Source organism: Balaenoptera borealis (assembly GCF_965194805.1).
Source record: "Balaenoptera borealis genome assembly, chromosome: 21".
NCBI lineage: Eukaryota > Metazoa > Chordata > Mammalia > Artiodactyla > Balaenopteridae > Balaenoptera > Balaenoptera borealis.
The window spans coordinates 28295880-28315301 of NC_138880.1; the positions used below are offsets into that span (position 1 = coordinate 28295880).

The window sequence follows — 19422 nt, forward strand, 5'->3', positions numbered from 1 at the left end:
CGGAGAGCAAATCCGCCTGAAGGCAGCCCTGATGAGAGTTAAAGGTTCTCGATCCACCAGCATCCAAGCTGGCTCCTCGTGCAGGGGACTTACAGGCAACGCGTCTATTTACACGACATGTACCGGAACAGAGAGCTGAACAGGTGGAGAGGAACAGAACTCTTTTACCTCAAGTTGACTTTGAAAAATCAGTCAAGGCAGTGGTTTTATAGAATAAATGATCATATTATTATATATAAAGTTAAACCTGGAGATCAACAGTACATACACTGAAGCTGATAGAATTTCCCCACAGGCACCAACGTGAAATTAGAGCAAGCTTTATAGTGAGTGGGACTCCTGCACACATTTCATTCAAATGCGACAGCTTTTATTCACCGTGCTGGAATCCATTCTAGCCAGGTGGCATAGAAGTTGACGTTAGTTACATCAATGGTCTGCCATCACCAGGTTAATCCCACTAAACAGTATCAGAATTGTTAAGCCTTTCTATGTGGAGCGGTAGACAAAATATCTAATCCAAACTTCTATCTTTCACTTCAAAGAAAAAAAAGTTTACTAAGGCCCATAATGAAGTTATTTTACAGACTTCTGTTACTGAGTGCAGCCCAGACGATTTAAAAGTATATGGACACGGACACATTTTTTTCCATTCTCTTCCTCGATAAGCTCAGGTATGAACCCTCAAAATGGCACAAGACACAACCAGAAGAGGACTCGGAAGGCAAGCTGGGGTCCTCTGACTCCAGGGTCAGAGAACCTCCGCAGTGCAGGCTGCCAGTGTGCCCCCCAGAACAGAGGACCACCAGACCTGGTGCGTCCTGAAGCCCGACCGGGCAACGGACGGCTCCAGGTAAGCTCCATCCTCACGGGGATGCACGGCGTATCCCTCAGTCGACATAAGCAAGACCCGCACCACCAGCATGGGGGACGAATGAAGGGACCTTGGTAACCACAGGTGTCCAGGGCAGGCCTTCACCTTCCCCAGGGCCCGAGCCTCCCTTTTCTGAGTAAAGAAACAGAGGCAGCAGAACCCATGAGAGAGACCAGCCACACCAGTGACCCAATCCAGGAAGACTCTGTCTCTGCCAATCTGAGACTGAGACGCCCCTTCCCTCCCAGAGATAGGGGCAGAGGGAGGGGTGAGGGCACAAGGGGTGAGATGCAGGAGGGGAGCAGTGATGGGGGTTCCCACCAACCCCTCCCCACCAGCAAGGACGAGTGTGAGTCCCACGGGCACCAATCAACCAAGCAGACCCGGGCAATGCCGTACATGCTGTGACAGTGAGCCTGTCACTGGAACCCCAGCCGACACACGTTGGCCGAGAACTGCGTGTTAAGTCTAGTCAGGGTGACTGCCTGCTAAAATAAGAGGTTTATATAATTCCCAGTACATCCTAACATGATAGACGAAACAGCCTGGGTCCAATTATCATACCAAGAACCAAGAAAATCACAACTTCAACGAGAAAAGACAACCAACTGACAATACCTAAAATGAATCAGATGTTGAAATTACCTGACAAGGATTTTAAAGCAGCCATTGTGTAAATGTTTCAATCATTTACAAATTCTCTGCAATCAAATAAACAAACAAACAGACGATCCTAGCAAAGAAAGAGAAGTTACAAAAAAGAACCAAATGGAAATTACAGGAGTAAAAATACAATAACAGAAATTAAAAGTAACTAGATGGGCTTATAGTAAGTAGAGTGGAGATGCACGATGACATGTTAACTTGAGAACAGGTCTATAGAATTCGCCCACACTGAACAGCAGAGAGAAAATACAACGGAAAAAAAAGTGAACAAAACCTCAGGGACTTGTGGGTCAAAAACAAAAGGCCCAACATCTTATCATTCGAATCCCAGAAGGAGAGAAAGAGAGTGAGGCTGAAAGGGGGTTTAAAGAAATAATTGCTGAAAACTCCTCAAATTTGGAGAAACACATAACCTACAGTTCTAAGGAACCAAGTGAACCTCAAACAGGATAAACTCAAACAAATCCATGTTAATTAAACAAATCCACCGAATTAAACTTTTGGAAACTAAAGACAAGGAACAAAATCTTGAAAACAGCCCAGAAACCAGTTAGGCAGCCTGCTGTCTCCACGGCCATAAGTCAGGTTCTCCTTGTCTTCCTCTAGCAGATGGAAGCAATAGCTTTGTCACAAGTTTGTCAGGAGACAATGCGGGTCCAGACAGATTCAGTGAATGGCAGTTCAACTCCTCTTCCTTCTTTCTTTCTAGTATATTACATTTCCAAAGACAATTCTGAGCACCACATATTTCATTATATTAAGGCAGAGATAATAACTACAGTAATACAATACTATCTTCTCTTTGCATCGTACTTTTCACCTTTTTCAAACAATGTTTCCTTGGCCGTCTCACTTTACACTTACAACAATGCTTCCGAGGTGCAAAGTTGGCATGAGATGGGGAGCTGGTCTTGCTGCCCTGGAGGTCTTGCGTACCCCTTACTGTTGTAAATGCACTAAGCCCCCCAAAAGAGAATGACTGCACCTTTGAGGTTAATTCAATATCAAAAACACAAAATACACACTTTAAATGCTTTGGACTGATGAATCGTGGAAGAGAGATCCTTAGCTCTCCAGGTTAACAGTGTAGCAAGCAAGGCATGCATTTCCTGGCTCCTTAGAGAAAACTGCCACATTGAGTCAACACTGGGGATGTAAGTGGCAGAACAGCTGGAAAATGACTCAGGCTGTCGGGACTCCAAATCAGCTGGAACTAGTCTCCCCGCATCTCCCGCAGGTGCTGCCGCTGGGCTGCGCTTCCTTGGCACCTATGGCTTCTTCTCCTCTGCAGGAAGGTTCCCCGGAGACCACGTCCATGGGCCCCCAAGGCCCCAGGTCAGTTTGCTTTCCCAGACACCCCAGAACAGATGGAATCCCAAACCTAAAATGCGTGTGTCCAGTGGTCCGGCTATCTCTCCTCTGATAGGGCTGCTGGAATAGAGAACTTAGGCACCATGGAGCGTCCGGAGAGCGGCAGCCTCTGCTAACCCTCCCCAGCGTGATAATGAAGGTCAGGAAGCCTCTGCCTTCTCCACTTGCGGACCATCCCCTCAAAGCCTACTGTTACCCACCTCTGAGTCCTGTAATGTCTGAATTTCAATAAATGTTTCTTCAAAGAATCAAGGAAGAATGTTTCCCCATAAAGAGACAAAGGAGGGAAACCTAGCAATGGATGAACTTCACTTCAAGAATAGAGCTTTTAGGATTTGAGTCTGATCTGCACTCTCATATGTGTCCGTGCTCACAGGCAATGTCATTATGAGAACGATTATATGAGGAAAAAGAGTTTTGATCATGTGGTTCCAGAATTCTAAGAATCTAAGGAGTGCACTTGCTTTCTAATTTTGAAAAATGGGTTTTTGCCTAGAGAACGTCTAGGTAGCTACCTTTATGTTCTTATTCCTAACATAAATTGCTCAAGCTTTCTCCAAAGCATTGAGATGTACTGTGATCAACTCCTCTGATAATGTCCAAAGAATACATAGACACACACATCAGTTTTCAGTGTCTGCTTTGTTATGGCTGTTGTGTAGTTTTTAATGAAAAAAGAATGATGCCCCTTCGTTCAGCACCCGCAGACAATATCAGAGGTAGGTGGAGGGCTACCATATGAGGGCCGGAGCCACTTCTAAGCCCAAGAAGCAATTTAAGAACAGTGGATCAACCAGCCATAGGAAACAACTAGTATCCTTATTGGTTAATAGACAAGTGTAGTCAGGCAGAGGCAATACTACTCGCTCACAGATTTCCCTGATACTGACTATTCATCCCTTACAGAGATGGGCACTTAAAACCTGCCACCGGTGCCTGCAATCCCCCGGACATCCTGAAATTAATGCCATGTCCTCGTCACCCACTGCTAGTAACTGCAAGGGCCAGAGGAAAGTCGTGAAGAGCAATGTCTCTGGAGGCAGCTTTTCTGCAAATTAAACTTGAGAAGATTACCAACATATATTCTTGGAGAGATCTCAATAGAGATTTGCTAAGTGAGTTAGTTAATTTTGTTTTAAGTCTGTCATTCTGTAAAAGTAACCTGAATAAATTCATCCATCTCTTGGGAAGACTCGGCTATTGAAAGAGTCTCCCTAACATTCAGTTGTTCTCTTTTTGTGCCAAGAAAGTTAAGAAAATAAAAAGCCATTAACAGAAATTAGAATTTTTAAAAGCATATTTAGGATGAGCCAGTTAGGCTATCTCACTCTCTGAATTTCTCCTGAAAATTAAGATCTGAATAGAATTCCACAGGCCCCCTAAAAAGGGGAACCTATAAAATTATTGAGCTTGAGGTAGTAAATATCAGCTACTCATAAAGAACCTTCTTAACTCACATTTTATCTGAAATAGGTTTCATGACAGTCAATGATTCTATACACTGTCTGGTATATAACCATCTCAGCTCATCTGCCATTTCTCCAATTAGATTTTAAACTCCATGCTGAGACTCACGTCTGACATATAAGTACTCAAAAATATTTCTTGCCGTATTCTCTAAAACTGCCTGTTTATCCAAAGACACCAACTGTGATTCTCTCATTTTTTCTTTTTCTGTAATTTTGTATACTAAGGAAATATGTCAGTGGCTTTGCTTTTCTCTACTGAAGATGATTAACTGCCCAACTGATCTTTGTTACATTATGTTTCCCAAAGGGCATCTCACTTTGATTCGGTTGACTGTTTAGTTTTTCCTTTATAGATCTGAGCTATTGAGAGGAGGTTCTAATAACACTTACGTCAAAGTGATACATAGTTTGCTATTGCTCCCTTAACAACAAATAGCATTAAAAAATGGGTGTATGACTTCACATCTCTAACAGTGACCTACGGGATTTTATATGGCACTGCTTTTCTACATTTATGTTTTACATTTTGCATTTATTTGAAAATTTCTCTCATTTGTTTTAATGATATCCCTTCTTAAATTAGACGTTATGGTAATAATAAAGCTATTTCATGTGTGGTTTGTATTTCTTGGCTCTCCAGTGCATTCACATGCATTATTTCATTCTGCTCCTTAGCACAGGCAGGAAAAGTTTATTATACATATTTCATAGCCATAAAAACAGAGACACAGAGGGGGTCACAGATAGTTAAGAGCAAAGCTAGAGCCAGAAATTCCACCTTTGGCATCCTGGCCTCACTGCTAATCCACTGTATCAGTGTCTACAAGTACCGCTCCAGACCAATGCCAGGCTGTGTGCACACAATTGGCATGGAAGATTGCAAACAATACAGATATCTGTCCCCACCCTACAGGAATCCGTATTTTTATAAATAAATGCAATTTAAAGCTAGTAATTGGGCAAAAAAAGAATAACCATTTGGTAAGAGTGTGGGGAAACAGGGACCTTTACATACAGTGGTGGAAGAGAAAACTGATATAAACTTTTGGGGGGATTACTGGAAAAGCCTAATGATGTAAATGAAGATGCTCCTTACTCCTGAAATTCCTCTGCTGGAAATCTTCTTGAAGGCATATGAAACAAGTATGACAATTTGTACAAAGTAGTTTACTGCATAGCTGCTTAGAAATGCAAGATTACAGGGGGATGGAGAAAAGTCAAAGGCTATCAATGAGAATCAGTCAAAAAACATGGCACATCCACATGTAATGATAAGGAATACAGACACTGGAGGAGGATCACGGAGTCTGAACTCCTGCTAGAACAGACGCTAGGTTTGTGAATTGGGGTAAATCTATCTAAGCCTCAGTTTCATCATTTATATGATGAAGACAGTATTAACCCCTAACTCACAAAATTAAGGTGAAGACCAAACAAGATAATATGTATTAGGCATCTAGCACACTGCATGGTATATAAGAGGTACTCAATAAATGCTATGAGATTACTACTGCTACTATTATAATTATTATCATAAGTTATGGGCCAGTAACATGATTTTAATTATTATTAGTCGTAGCTATAAAACATGAGATAAAGATATATACTGATAGGGAACTACGTCCAAGATACAATAAAGGAAAAGAGAATGTCCCCGATGCCATCAGAGTGTGGGTCCATTAATTTTAAAGGCACAGACAGATGTTCACTGCAGAACTTTTTACAATGTGAACTACCTCATAAGTAACTGCTAAGTAAGAGAATGAGTGGGTATAACGGCCACACCTCTTGTTGCTGTTGTTGTTTTTCCCTAGCAGAATAATACTTTGAAGTTGTCCAGGGCAAGCTTTCTCACAAATAAAGAGAAAATCTCAGCCATGTATAAGCAGACTAAGAGAAAGAAGGTGAAAATCCTGCAGAATGACTTCCATTAGTGAAAGCAGTTTCGGGAGCCCCTACAGGAAGCTGTCTGTGCAAGGTGTGAACGCAGAGGAAGAGGCTGCAGACATTTCCTTCTGCACTGAAAACACTGAGGAGTGAAGATACCCCCGGGTCATGGTTTTAATGTTGCTAGAACAAGTCTCCTAAAAACTGTCCTATCAATATTAAAACCATGACCCGGGGGTATATTTACTCCTCAGCCTCAACTAAGAAGTCCGCATGCAGCAACTAAAGATCCTGCACGCCGCAACGAAGATCCCGCGTGCCACGACTAAGACCCGGAGAAGCCAAAATACATAAGTAAATAAATATTTAAAAACAGAAAAAAAAAACTGTCCAGACTATCCTCACGGCCCTGCATCTGGAAGAGGCTGACGGTGTCCAGGGCGAAGTGGTGCAGACTCTCCCATGAGTCCAGTTGCCAATGGACCAGTGTAGGGATCTGTGTGCTGACGTTCACGGTGGGGCCGCTACTGTATTTGCCAGGACTCTGGGTACTGAGGTCCACAGATATAAAGGGCGCTACCACACTGTTCTCCCCACGCTCTCTGCTACTTTTAGTATGCAGCTTTACAGAGCGCAAGGCTTTCAGAAGACATATGGCCTTATTCTAGAAGATACTTGTCCTTCCCCGAACACTGACAATATAATAAATAGAAAGAGAGGGGTGGACAGGGAGCAGCTGAGTTGAGAAACTCATCGCCTCTACTTTCTGCTTTTCCATATAGTCTAATCTTTTGCCATATTTTTCAATGATTTAAAATAAAAAACATTGCCACAGATAGAATGCAATCCTGAATTAGTCCTCATCTGAAATCAGATTTAGAAACTACTAATTTAGCCATACGTGGCATTTATTAAACTTCTGAGTGGGAATGGAAAGTCTGCACCAGGATCTCAAGGACACATCCGTGTTTGCACAGATAACTTCCTGTTCTGGGAAAGAAGAAACAAGGAAAGATACACTTACACATACAAGACGGTTCTTGTATCACCCACTTTCCCAGCATCGCCCACGGTTAGGGTGTCGTAGCCTCTTTCCAGCTCAAACTCTTCAAAGGCAAGCTTGATGACCTAAATCAAACACAAGAGAGAATTACTTAGCATAACAGGAACTTTCTGGGACCTCACATAATGCAAATATCCAGTTGTAGTATTAATTTTGCTCCATAATGTCATTGTTACTTCAAATGATTTAAAGTTGCTTTTAAAAATAATGATTGTATATATTTGAGAGCCCTCGATTATAGAATTTTATGGAATTCAAAACTGCTATTATTCCAAAGATATTTATCATCAGCTCTAAAAATGAAATTAACCCATATTGTATTGACACTTTAAATCAAATATCAAATATTTATTGTCACATAGTGTTCGGAATGACCAAAACGTAAATCAGTATAAGAAAAATAAATGGGGACTACAGTTAATGAGATATATTTTGAGGATACCTAGAACACCAAGGAAGAGATATTTTTAGTGTGATGTCTGCAGATTTCACGTATGTTCCAGTATTAACATATGAAAAAGACCTCTGCGGCTAGAAAGTTGTCCTCTACATTTAGTTTTGCAAACCCTTGTCTTTTTCTGTCTTTTTTTTTTTTTTTAATAAAGAACACTTTGTCTGGGTGGTCAACACCATTTAGACAAGACCAGTTTGTGTCTGACACATGGATATATTAGAATACTATGAACTTCTTTCTTCTCATAAAAGTAATGCTTCCTTTGCTGACCAATATTGTGATAAAGGGGGAAGAGAGTCTGAGGTGTCACAAAGTTAGGTTGGAACCCTAGGTGACAAGGAGAAATATATATAGAGATGATAATAGATATCTGTAACATGAAGAAGAGAGAGAGGGAGAGGCTATCACAGACAGATGAAAGAGACAGATGGATACAGTCAAGCTAATTAACCTGTCTCCTCACACAGTCACCCTTTGTGTATATAGTGAAAGCACCTTAAATCCATTCTCTTAGCAAATTTCTAGTAATCAATACTGTATTATTAACTATAGTCACCATGCTGCCCATTAGATCTTCAGATTTATCCATTCTTCATAATTGTAACTTTGTGCCCTTTGACCAACATCTCTCCATTTCCCCACCTTCTCATCCCTGGTCACCACTGTTCGGCTCTCTGCTTCTTTGTATTTGACTTTTTTAGATTCCACACATAAGTGAGATCATGCAGTTTTTTCCTTTCTGTGTCTGTCTTGTCTCACTTAATATAATGTCTTCTTGGTGCATCCATGTTGTTGCAAATGGTAGGATCTCCTTCGTTATTAAGGCTGAATGATATTCCATTACATATATATACATCACATCTTCTTTATCCATTCATCCATTGATGGACACTTAGGTCGCATCCATGTCATGGGTATAGTGAATAGTTTTGCTTTATGTTTTGTTGTTGTTTTTTTTTTAATAAATTTATTTATTTATTTATTTATTTATTTTTGGCTGTGTTGGGTCTTCGTTTCTGTGCGAGGGCTTTCTCTAGTTGCGGCGAGTGGGGGCCACTCTTCATCGTGGTACGCGGGCCTCTCACTATCGCGGGCTCTCTTGTTGTGGAGCACAGGCTCCAGACGCGCAGGCTCAGTAGTTGTGGCGCACGGGCCCAGTTGCTCCATGGCATGTGGGATCTTCCCAGACCAGGGCTTGAACCCGTGTCTCCTGCATCGGCAGGCAGATTCTCAACCACTGCGCCACCAGGGAAGCCCCTGCCTTATGTTTTAAAGTGTGAATGATTCAGTGGCATTTAGTCTCAATGGTCCCTTTAGCTCCACATGTGCGCGCACGCGCACACACACACACGTGCTCTTCTGTGTCTTGACTGGTCCCTGCAGCTGGCCTTGTAGATGCTGCTCCACATCCTTCAAGTCTCTGCATGAAGTCTGTTCTTGATGGTGTCTCCCCTGCCCATTCTGTCCGAGACGTCAGTCTCTTTGTCAACATCCAGCCTATTCCCTTCATGATGTTGCACTTTTTGAAATTTCTTGCTGGTTTGCCTGTACCCTCTGCCTCACCTCCTTCATGGTATGTGCCCTGAGGGCAGGTGCTACGCCCTCCATCTGCTGAGGACAACTGACTCATCTTTCAGGATGTACTGAATACCTACTCTGCCCAGGTCCAAAGAGAAGATGGACCAAGTTCTAGCCTTCAAAAAACTTAGAGTTACAAGGGGTATCATGATAAACACAAAGTAATTATAGAAGTTTTAACTTTTCCAGACAAATATTCCTTAATGACAACAAATCAAATAGGAAGGAAAATGAAAGAAGGACAAAGTTCTAGAATTCTAAAAGCTTAAGACTCACAGGGGGTAGTTTGATAAACACAAAACAATTACAGAATTTAACATACAGATTACGGTTTCTTAATGACAACTGATGAAATCCTTTACTTTTTCAACTTCCAAACAGAATCTCAGAACTGTGAGAAAAAGATGCTGTTCAGTCTAGACTCTGGTGTAATTTTTAAAAATACATTCTTGGTATTTTGTAATATGTTCTTTTTTCCTATTTAAACTAAAAAGACCCCAAAATTTTGAACCATTTCTCCTTTCCCTACCCACTGCTTCTGGCAACCACCAATCTATTCTCTGTATCTACAGCTTGTTTGTTCTGTTTTTTAGATTCCACATGTAAGAGAGATGAGACGGTATTTGTCTGTCTCTGTCTTTGACTTATTTCACTTAGTATAATGCCCTCCAGTTCCATCCGTGTTGTGGCGGGATTCATCCCTTTTTATGGCTGAATAATATTCTTTTATACATAAAGTACATATGGTGGCAGGGAAGTAATGGAGTTAAATTACATTTGCTTATATTTTCTTACTAGAGGATGAGGAGGGTCAACAGTTTAGTATGACCAAATGTGGAATATAGAATCTAAGCAGACTTAAAATTACTTGATATTCTGACACCTCTGTTTTCACAGGAGGAAAATGAAAGCCAGGGAAGATGAGGGCCTTATCCTGCAGTTATTAGTGAGAGGTTTAGATCTCAAACTGGGAAATCCTGAGTCTCGATGTAGTTTTTAGATTGTTTCCCACACGTTCAAATATAAATGAAGAAGATAAGAGTAGAGGTTATAAAACTTGATTCTATTTTCAAACTTCCTCCTTTCTTACAAACTACTCATTTTAAAGTATTTCTTCGAGAGTTTTAGCTACTGTAGTTCTGTTTTCTTTCTCTGATCCCAATCTAATATGCTTTAGTACTATAGCAATGTGGCAGTCATTTCCTACACGCCAAGTTTGTCTCTTGTAATTAAGCATCTCTAGGAAGACTCTGCTGTGTGATGACAGGTGGTCCAGTGAAAGACACCGCAGGCCAGCGAGAGGAAGGTGCAGGACAGGCCATTCTCAGGGTGCGGGGGGTGCCCAGGGAAGGAGCCTCAGATGCGGAAGATAAGGAACATCTTCCAGAGAAGGTGGCATCTAGGAGCTAAAAAATCTAAACAGTGGCCTGAACCCAGGTGCTGGGGGTCCTGAAGCCTGCCCCAGGAGTACCTCAAAGAGTGATGCCAATTGCTAGATACCTGGAAAAACAACAGCCCAATCTGAGGTCTCATCTAATTTCACTCCTTAATTTGTGCAAAATTGGTTTGTTCACTTTACAAACATTTTTAGTGGATATTCAACTATTTTTCTTCAGCATCTAACCAAATTCTGTTAACTATTATCCTTGCATAATAGAAAGTAGCCAAAAAAATTGATTGTGCTCAAAGTAAGTGTAGTACAAATTAGCAGAATTGCTTCTCAGATTTTTGTTTATTTTTTTAATGGTGCAAAGATGCTAATTTTTCGGACAGAAAGGTTAAGGGGAAAAAGCACACAATCTTAAATGAGAGAAAAATAACTTGGGAAATTGGGCAATTTTGCAGGGGATAAGTATGAAAAAGAAAACAGAATTTAGCTATTTAATTGTGATTACGTAAAAACTGCAAGAGCCTTAGCAATTAAGAATGTTATATTGGGACTTCCCTGGTGGCGCAGTGGTTAAGAATCCGCCTGCCAATGCAGGGGACATGGGTTCGATCCCTGGTCTGGAAAGATCCCACATGCCACGGAGCAACTAAGCCCGTGCGCCACAACTACTGAGCCTGTGCTCTAGAGCCCACAAGCCACAACTACTGAGCCCGCGTGCCACAACTACTGAAGCCTGGGCGCCTAGAGCCCTTGCTCCGCAACAAGAGAAGCCACCACAATGAGAAGCCTGCACACCGCAACGAAGAGTAGCCCCCGCTTGCCGCAACTAGAGAAAGCCCGCACGCAGCAGCGGAGACCCAACGCAGCCAAAAATAAATTAATAATTAAAAAAAAAAATAATGTTATATTGTCAGAAGAACTTTTTTTTAATTTTTGTTTTGAGATACTCAATTTTCTAAATAGAAAAAAGAGAAATATACAATGACAGAGTGGTAGAATTGATACAATACTGAATTTTTAAGTATTAATTTAAAACAAATATGAAAACATTGTTCTGAAAAACAAAATGGAAGTACACTACGTATTCACAATTCATTAGGGGAAAAAAGCCAGTCACTATAGGCCCATTCAAATAAGGAGCCCATCTCACCTGACTCAATTAAGCCAGAGGAATCCAGATGTATCAATTCATACACACACAAACACACACACACACACACACACACACACACACACACACACACACTCACACAGACACCCCATATGGATCACTGGGCTTCCTCATCAGAAGTTTTATTTCTCATGTGCCTTTTGTTTCAGTGTCATCTTTAAACTACATTAGGGGGTTTTTTGGATGACATGTTTCTGCCCAAAATTGTGATGGTAGGAAGAGATACAGAATAAGAGGAAGATTTTATAATTTTCCAAGATGTAGAACTAACAGCACAAAATAAATAAGTAAAAAGCCCCTACATCTTGGAAAAAGCTAACTCAGAAATGCCTTAATGAATGACGGTAGGGTTGAAATCAACAGGGTAGGGAATAAGGACTTGGACCACAAGGGGACAGAAACTGATAAAAAGAAGCCTTAATAACCTGATCCATTCAATTTCACATTATTTTTCAGAAGAAAGACTTTTCAAACTGTGAATTTCCTCCAAAAGGACGTAACTCTATACCTCACATCTGAAAGGAAAATTCACACTTTCTTATGAACCAAAAATTATGAAATGATTGTTAATAAATGTTAAGTGTTTTAGCCTGAGGTTCTAAGGACCAACCATGAAACAACTGAAAAACTATAATTAATTATAAAGAGATGTTCTGTCCAAATGCATGTACCACAGAGCCTGGGCAATGCACATCGGTGTTTCCCACAGAAAAATACATATAATGTTTCATATCTGTAAATTACATATACAAACGGCCAATGATATGTAATATGAAATTACCAAGATTTGGTTCCAACCTAGAGAGAATAGTACTTTGAAAGAAACAATTTAGGAAAAATATATTATTTCTAGGGTAGCCTTGACTTATATTTAGCCCCCCATATAAACTCTAAATGTCTTTTAAAACTAGAGTACAATGCACCATTAACAAAAAGGGGACATATATTATTTCAAACGTAGCTGCAATATTATTAACCTCTGCTACCAAGAGTCAAATTAAACAGGTAATCAGTGGAAGAAAATAGAAAACACTCAAACAGGCAGAACAACATGTAATTTATCCATCGGCAGCCGTTTGGTCATGTTACCACATCACAAGAAACGAGGAACCTGGTGTCCAGATCCTGGACCCTCCCACATGGTTTTCTAGAACTTTGCTGATGTCCATCCTGAAGGCTTCTGCCAAGTCCCTTCTCTCAACAGTAACTAAAACATAAATTACCTTAATTCTCTCTGTGCTGCCCTTACACGGACCCTTTGTCTCTGAGATCAAGACTCCTAAGAATGCAGGTGCACGCCGCGCGCAAGGCACGGAAAGGGCCCAGATCTGCTTCTCCCGCTCCCTCCTCCAGGCCCACACTGTTGCTGGAAAGCCGCACAGAGCGAGCAAGTCCAAGCCCACCGAAGTGAGAGGGGACCCGAGCCCTGCTGCCCACCCCGCGGGGGCCTGAAGGACTTGCATCCCCTCCTACAGCCTCCTCATCTGTAAAACCAGAGTGACACCATTTCCCAACGGGGGTTGAGGATTAATGGGAGGATGCAGGTCAAGTGTGTGCATCTTGCAAGGGTCCAGCAGGCACTGGGTTAGCGGTGGTGTGTTCAGCACCACCGTTATCGCTACCTTTCATAGCAAACTCTTCACTGCTACCAGGCCAGGCCACATTCCGTCACCAACTTGAGGGATTCTGTTATTTCAAACCTCACAAATCTTTAAAACCAAGGAAAATCCTGTCTCTCGTCTTTCTGACACATCGATTCCTAACTCCAATTTTATCCAGAAAGGAATCCTTTATCTTTTATTTAAAAAAAAATTTTTTTTTATCCTTTAACTTCCAGATAAATTTTTCCATCTACACACCTCCTTCTTTGTATCAGTAGAATTGTGCTTCTCGTAAGAAGCTTGTCTTGGCAAAATACTTAGATATGATACTATGGATTCTCAAGGATTAAAGTAAGATCCATAAAAACCTAAGGAAAGAAGCAAGTGGCGTGTTGGGTGAAGATGACAGAGACTAACATTATAAAGAAAATCCCTCAAGCAAAAATCATCAAAATGCCAATAAAACTGTCAGGGACATAGAACATTTACAGTACAACAAAGACTAACTAGCTCACTGGGAAAGTAAGCAAACTCAAAGGCGGTGATGGAGGAACATTAAAAATGGTTTACCGTGTAAAGTAAGAGAATAAACCAGTGAGATCTCCAAAAGAATTTCATTAATCCCTGAAATGAAGCAACCAAAGAATCACAAGCATTGTTTGGAAAATTACTGAAATACATTCTCGGATGGATGAAAGAAAGTAGAATATTTATTAAAAATGAGGGACTGGGAATTTGAGAGTCACAATACAATAACCGCTAAAGAATAAATCAGAGAGCTATTAGATGTGGTAAAATGCAGAATTAACATTTACAGAACACTGAAATCTATCAACCTAGGATATGTGGAGCAACTTAGCTGGAAATTTGAAGGCCTAAAAGATGAAAGGATTGCAAGGGAAAATTATAGATCTATAGATAAAAGCAGAAGATATTGAAGTTTGTGAAAAATAATTGGAATGAAGGGTGCAGAATTAATAATTAGAAAAATAATGGAAGGCACAGTTTTTTTTTTACAACTGATTAAAGTTTTGAGAACAGACCTTAAAATGGTTGATTATGGCCCCACTTAAACAAAATAAAGCAACCACAGAAAAATAGGAATACATCATCACATAGAACGGTTTAACTCTAAGAAATCCAAAAGAGTTCCATACACAAATACAGAAGAATTTAAAGAAATGCAAATCAGAGTTAGTTTTGTTTTTCTATGATACAATAAAACCTTAGAGATGATGGATCAACAAGATTATGAGTCTCAGATATAAAGAAAAAATATGTCCTTTTTACCGTGTTTATTCAGTGAAGAGGTTACTTTATGTGGGAAGGAAGAGAAAATATTTTGCAGAGTTTTAAATGTCTCTGGTATTTTACTAACACACTCTTTATCTCCAACTTGGCTGAAAGATACTTCAAACGACAGGATTCATTTTAAAGAGTTACCTAAATGGCATTTTGTTTAAATATGAAAAGATTGATCTAAAGAAAGTTATATAGACTAGAAAGGAAAGGGTTGAGTTGATAAAAATAAAAATATGTACATTAACTTCTACATATTAAGTAATATAGTTAAACAAATAATCAGGCAACATATTTACTTCTGGGATTGAGCCCTGGATCTCAGAGGTGGCCTCCCAAGGTGGCTCGTTAGTGATATACAGCCATTATAATTTATTTTTAAAATCTACTCTTTCAAATTTCAGTGTTTGTCTGACTACATTATTTTAGCTATCTAATTTGAAACAGGTGTAGAGGTTAATCACTGCTGCAAACCAGTATCGACATTGCATATGAAGCCCAGCACCGGAGGATGGTTTTATTTCAATTTTTGTCTTTCTCATGGGCAGATTTATAAATGTCCATGGTCCCACAAGAAGGAATAAATGGACTAAAGAATCACGTGACCTGGAGGTCCCCATCACCTTTTTTGACACATTTACTGTCTTGACTTGTGTAACAGCCTGCAGTGAAGCAATGATAATGCATTCAGGCCTGAGGGTCACGGTTGGGTGATGTGTAATGATACAAAAGGTGGAAATGAGGCAGCCACGGAACCCCATGGTAAGCCTGCAGGGAGATGCTGCTATCTGGACATCAGTGGACCCGGTTCTAATGTGATAGCTTATCTGTCAAGGATGCCAGCAATAGCTGCTTTGGTGAGGCCATTCACATGCCTCCACTACAGCTGCCACCCACCTCTGCCTCCTGAAGAAGGGAGCTTAGGAGAGCTCAGGGTCTAGAGGTGTACAGGAGATGGAGGGGTCTACTACACCTGTGTAGAGAGGAGAAGGCACAGGACAGGAAAATACTGACACTCTCAGTGTATGGGATGGGGGAATGAAAGACCTACAGACCTGCTCCAGATCACGCCCTACAAAGTGGCAGTTACACAAACATTTTACATGGTTCATTCACTCATTTTTTATTCATCTTCAGTTCTGTCTATAAGTCTCTCCCATTTTAGCAGGAAATCTCTAGAAATATCCAAATTTCCATCAAGAAAAAAACAGATCAAGTAGAAATAGCTGATGATGAATATTAATTAATGCTTCAAACTATGATTTTTAGGAGTAATCTATTATTTGACCCCAAATTTTTGCCTTGATGGACAAGACAGAATTGTTCTCTTCTAAGCTCCTGGACTGTACTTAGTTTGCCTCTCACTAGAAAGTTCTCTCTCGCGTCCTGGGCATGGCTGCCCCTCCGACTGGGTCCCAATTTGAGTACTTTTTTCTCAAGGGTCTTCTTTGACCCTGTGAATATCATCCTTACTCTATCCACTAGCAGTCATGGTTATTACCTAGTTTTATTCCCCCTGAAGTCTCTTAACATTATCTGAGATTTTTCTATCAATCAACCATCATCTGCCTATGTACCTATCTATGTATCCATCTATGTATCTATGCATCTATCTTTTTATCTATGTATTTAGTATGTATGTATGTATGTATCTATCTATCTGTCATGTGTCTGCCCATTTTCTGTCTTTCTCACTAGAATGTAAAATCTAAGAAAACAGGAGTCATTTTTGTTTTCTTTTTTCACTACTGGGTCCAGTACAATATGTGCTACGTATTAAGTGCTGCATAAATATTTGCTGAATCAATACACCTATCTTTCCCTTGTGTACCATTTAACATAAAGAACCTGGGACTATCATATATATACAGTGTTTAACTTTAGTCTCTTATGCTAGTCAAAGATTGATGGCCTCACATTAGCATAAACCAAAATAGCACTGAAGTTGTACAAAGCAAAACCAAGTTGATGCCCTCCTGAATAAGGGATAAAAATTTTACTCACAAATATCTTGTAACATTCCTGCATGCTAGAGGATTTTAGAAGTTGGGTAAGAGTGAGTTATTTTATGGGCATACTTACCCTCACCTACTCCAGACCGAAGAACTGCTAACTAGTAAACTACTTATTCATGAATTAGATTTTATTCATTAAACTCATAAGATTTCATCAGTGGTTCAACTTCTTAGTTTTACTGAAAAAAAATACAAAAGAACTGTTCTTGTTATGTCACTTTTTAAATTAGTAGAATAAAGACTCCTTTTAATCTTGATACACAAGGATTCCTTCTGACATTTTATGCTAGAGCAAAACTTGGGCAACAGTTTGTTCTAGCTACCAAACATGCAGGGAAAAATCTACTCAAACATCCTGGATCTGTACACATTTATTTCCGAAAATATTCTGCACACTGCTTACCCATTGTTTGGCCTATAGCTACCCATACCAAAGGACACTAATTGAGAACCATAAAGTTTATTTCTGTGGTCATAGATGAATGGTAATTTTACTGGGATTCTGACAAAATATGTATTCTAGGTATAGCAAATGATGTAGTAAGAGGCACACTGGTGGTCACTGCAGGTCTTGAACCTCATCTGGCTTTGAATGTTGGCTTTGCAATCTACTAGCTGCATGATTTGCGTAAGTAAATTCAATTCTATACGTTTCCCTTTCCTCATCTGTGTGACAGGCAGAATAATATCACCTATAGGATTACTGTAGGGAATAAAGGAATGACTCTGCGTAGAACACCTAAAATAGCACGTGACACACACTACACGTTCAGTGAGTGCCAATTATTTCTTCTAATTCAAACACGTGCCCTGGGTTGGGCTTTGTCAACAGTCTGCTAATTGTTCACTCTCCTTTCACTCAATTTACCCATCGTATGCATCCTTAGCAATCCATTATAATTTTTTCTTTAAACAAATTTGAACACACTGTTCTTTTCTTGAAAATCTGCACTATCTCTCTACTGTATCCATAAAGTTTAAATTATCTTGTAGCAGATTTCTCAAAACACTGTCCATAGACCAACTACATCAATAACTTCTGTGTGATTATTAATTAATTATAATTAATAATACTAATTATTATTAAAAATGCAGATTCTTAGACATTGCCAAGAACCCAGTACACCAGAATTTCCCGGGGATGGAGGGCAGGAAAGGTGCATTTTAATGTGCTCCCTCTGTGATTCTTTTGCATAATGAAGTTTGGGGAAACTGCCTTACACTGACATGTACATCCTCTCCCACATGGCACTGAGTCAGCTCTGCACTGACCACACAGGGTGTGTGTCCACACCCTCAGGTCCCAGGGGGCTCTAATTGCCACCATGGTTATAGAGACCCCATTACACGGGCTTCTGTTCCAAAACAATTGTTCCATGTGAAGAAAAATTAATCAAAGATGTCAGGGATGGAAGGTTTGTAGTTGAGCCTGTCTGTATGACTTAAAACTCTGTAAAACGGAGCATTTAAAATGACTTTAAAAGCCTACACAATTGGGCCTTTTCTGGATAAGTACTCAGCAGGTGTCAGATATTTAAAGATGAAAGAAAAAAAGTCAGTGTTGGTCGATCACATGAAGAAGGAAGAATTTAACCCCACTGCCAGGCCCCCCAGTACGTGCAATCAGAAAAGCCATCACTGTGACTCAAAAAGGAGAAATCTAAAAGACCAAGGAATAATAACAACAACAACAAAGATAGTTCCGTGAGTGACACTGTTGGCCTGGTCCTGTGCCAGCTCTTTCATGTGTGCTGTGCTATTTGTCGTTACAATAGAAGTGTAAAAAAGGAGGATCTGGGTTTTACAGGAGAGGTTGATTACTCAAGAGGCCAGGAGGTGTGGGGCAGGAAGAAATGAAAGGAAGAGGAGGAGGAAGGAGAGGGGGAAAAGAGAGGAAAGGAAAGAAGGGGGGAGGGAGAGTGGGAGGAGGAAAAAGGGAAGATGAAAGAGGTCAGCTTCAGGAGATTAACTGGGTGTTTGATAGTGACTGTGCAAGCACTCAGGTGACGAGATAGAAGGTCTGCATCACTGTTATTGGTGCTGATGGAGCAGACAGGGCTGCACGAGGTGAAGCTGTCACCCCAGGGTGATAACGCAGTGCCATTCAACCCAGGTGCCCTGCCAGGTCGGTGATGGCGCCGTGGGAGCCCTGTGACAGGGGTGCGCTGGCATTGCCCCGCGTTCAGCTGGTTACCAGGTTAGCTGTGATTCAGAGCAGTGTGCTCCTTTATAATGAGCTGTATAAACCCTCATCCTTATCACTCTCTTTGTGATTTTGCTCTTGTTTCCCTTCATCCTAACATATAGCTACATCTATTTTCTACCTGCTGAAGCATCGAAGTACCTACGAATCCTTTACACTTATCGCTGCCCAGTTCTTGAAGACTTTATACAACAAAACATGCAGAACCATACTAATCTATTGCTCAGGAAAACACACGTGCAGTAAGATCCTGGACCAAATAAACTGCAAACAGATGATGTCTCGAGGGTAAGAGGAAGGAGACTGTGGCAATGAAGGAGTATCTAAAGAAATTCAACACTATTGATAATGTTTGGCTGTGATTTACTTATTTTGATACAT

At 40.5% G+C, this 19422-nt stretch overlaps 1 protein-coding gene across 1 annotated transcript in view; it reads right to left on the reverse strand.

The window, feature by feature from the left end:
• The window catches only part of CSMD1 (CUB and Sushi multiple domains 1), a 1790960-nt gene that overhangs the window by 423317 nt on the left and 1348221 nt on the right, over positions 1–19422 (reverse strand). Inside the window, exon 11 of the mRNA XM_082374695.1 lies at positions 7292–7395. Within this exon, the coding sequence (XP_082230821.1) occupies positions 7292–7395 (104 nt within the window). The remainder of the gene's footprint in view (positions 1–7291; positions 7396–19422) is intronic.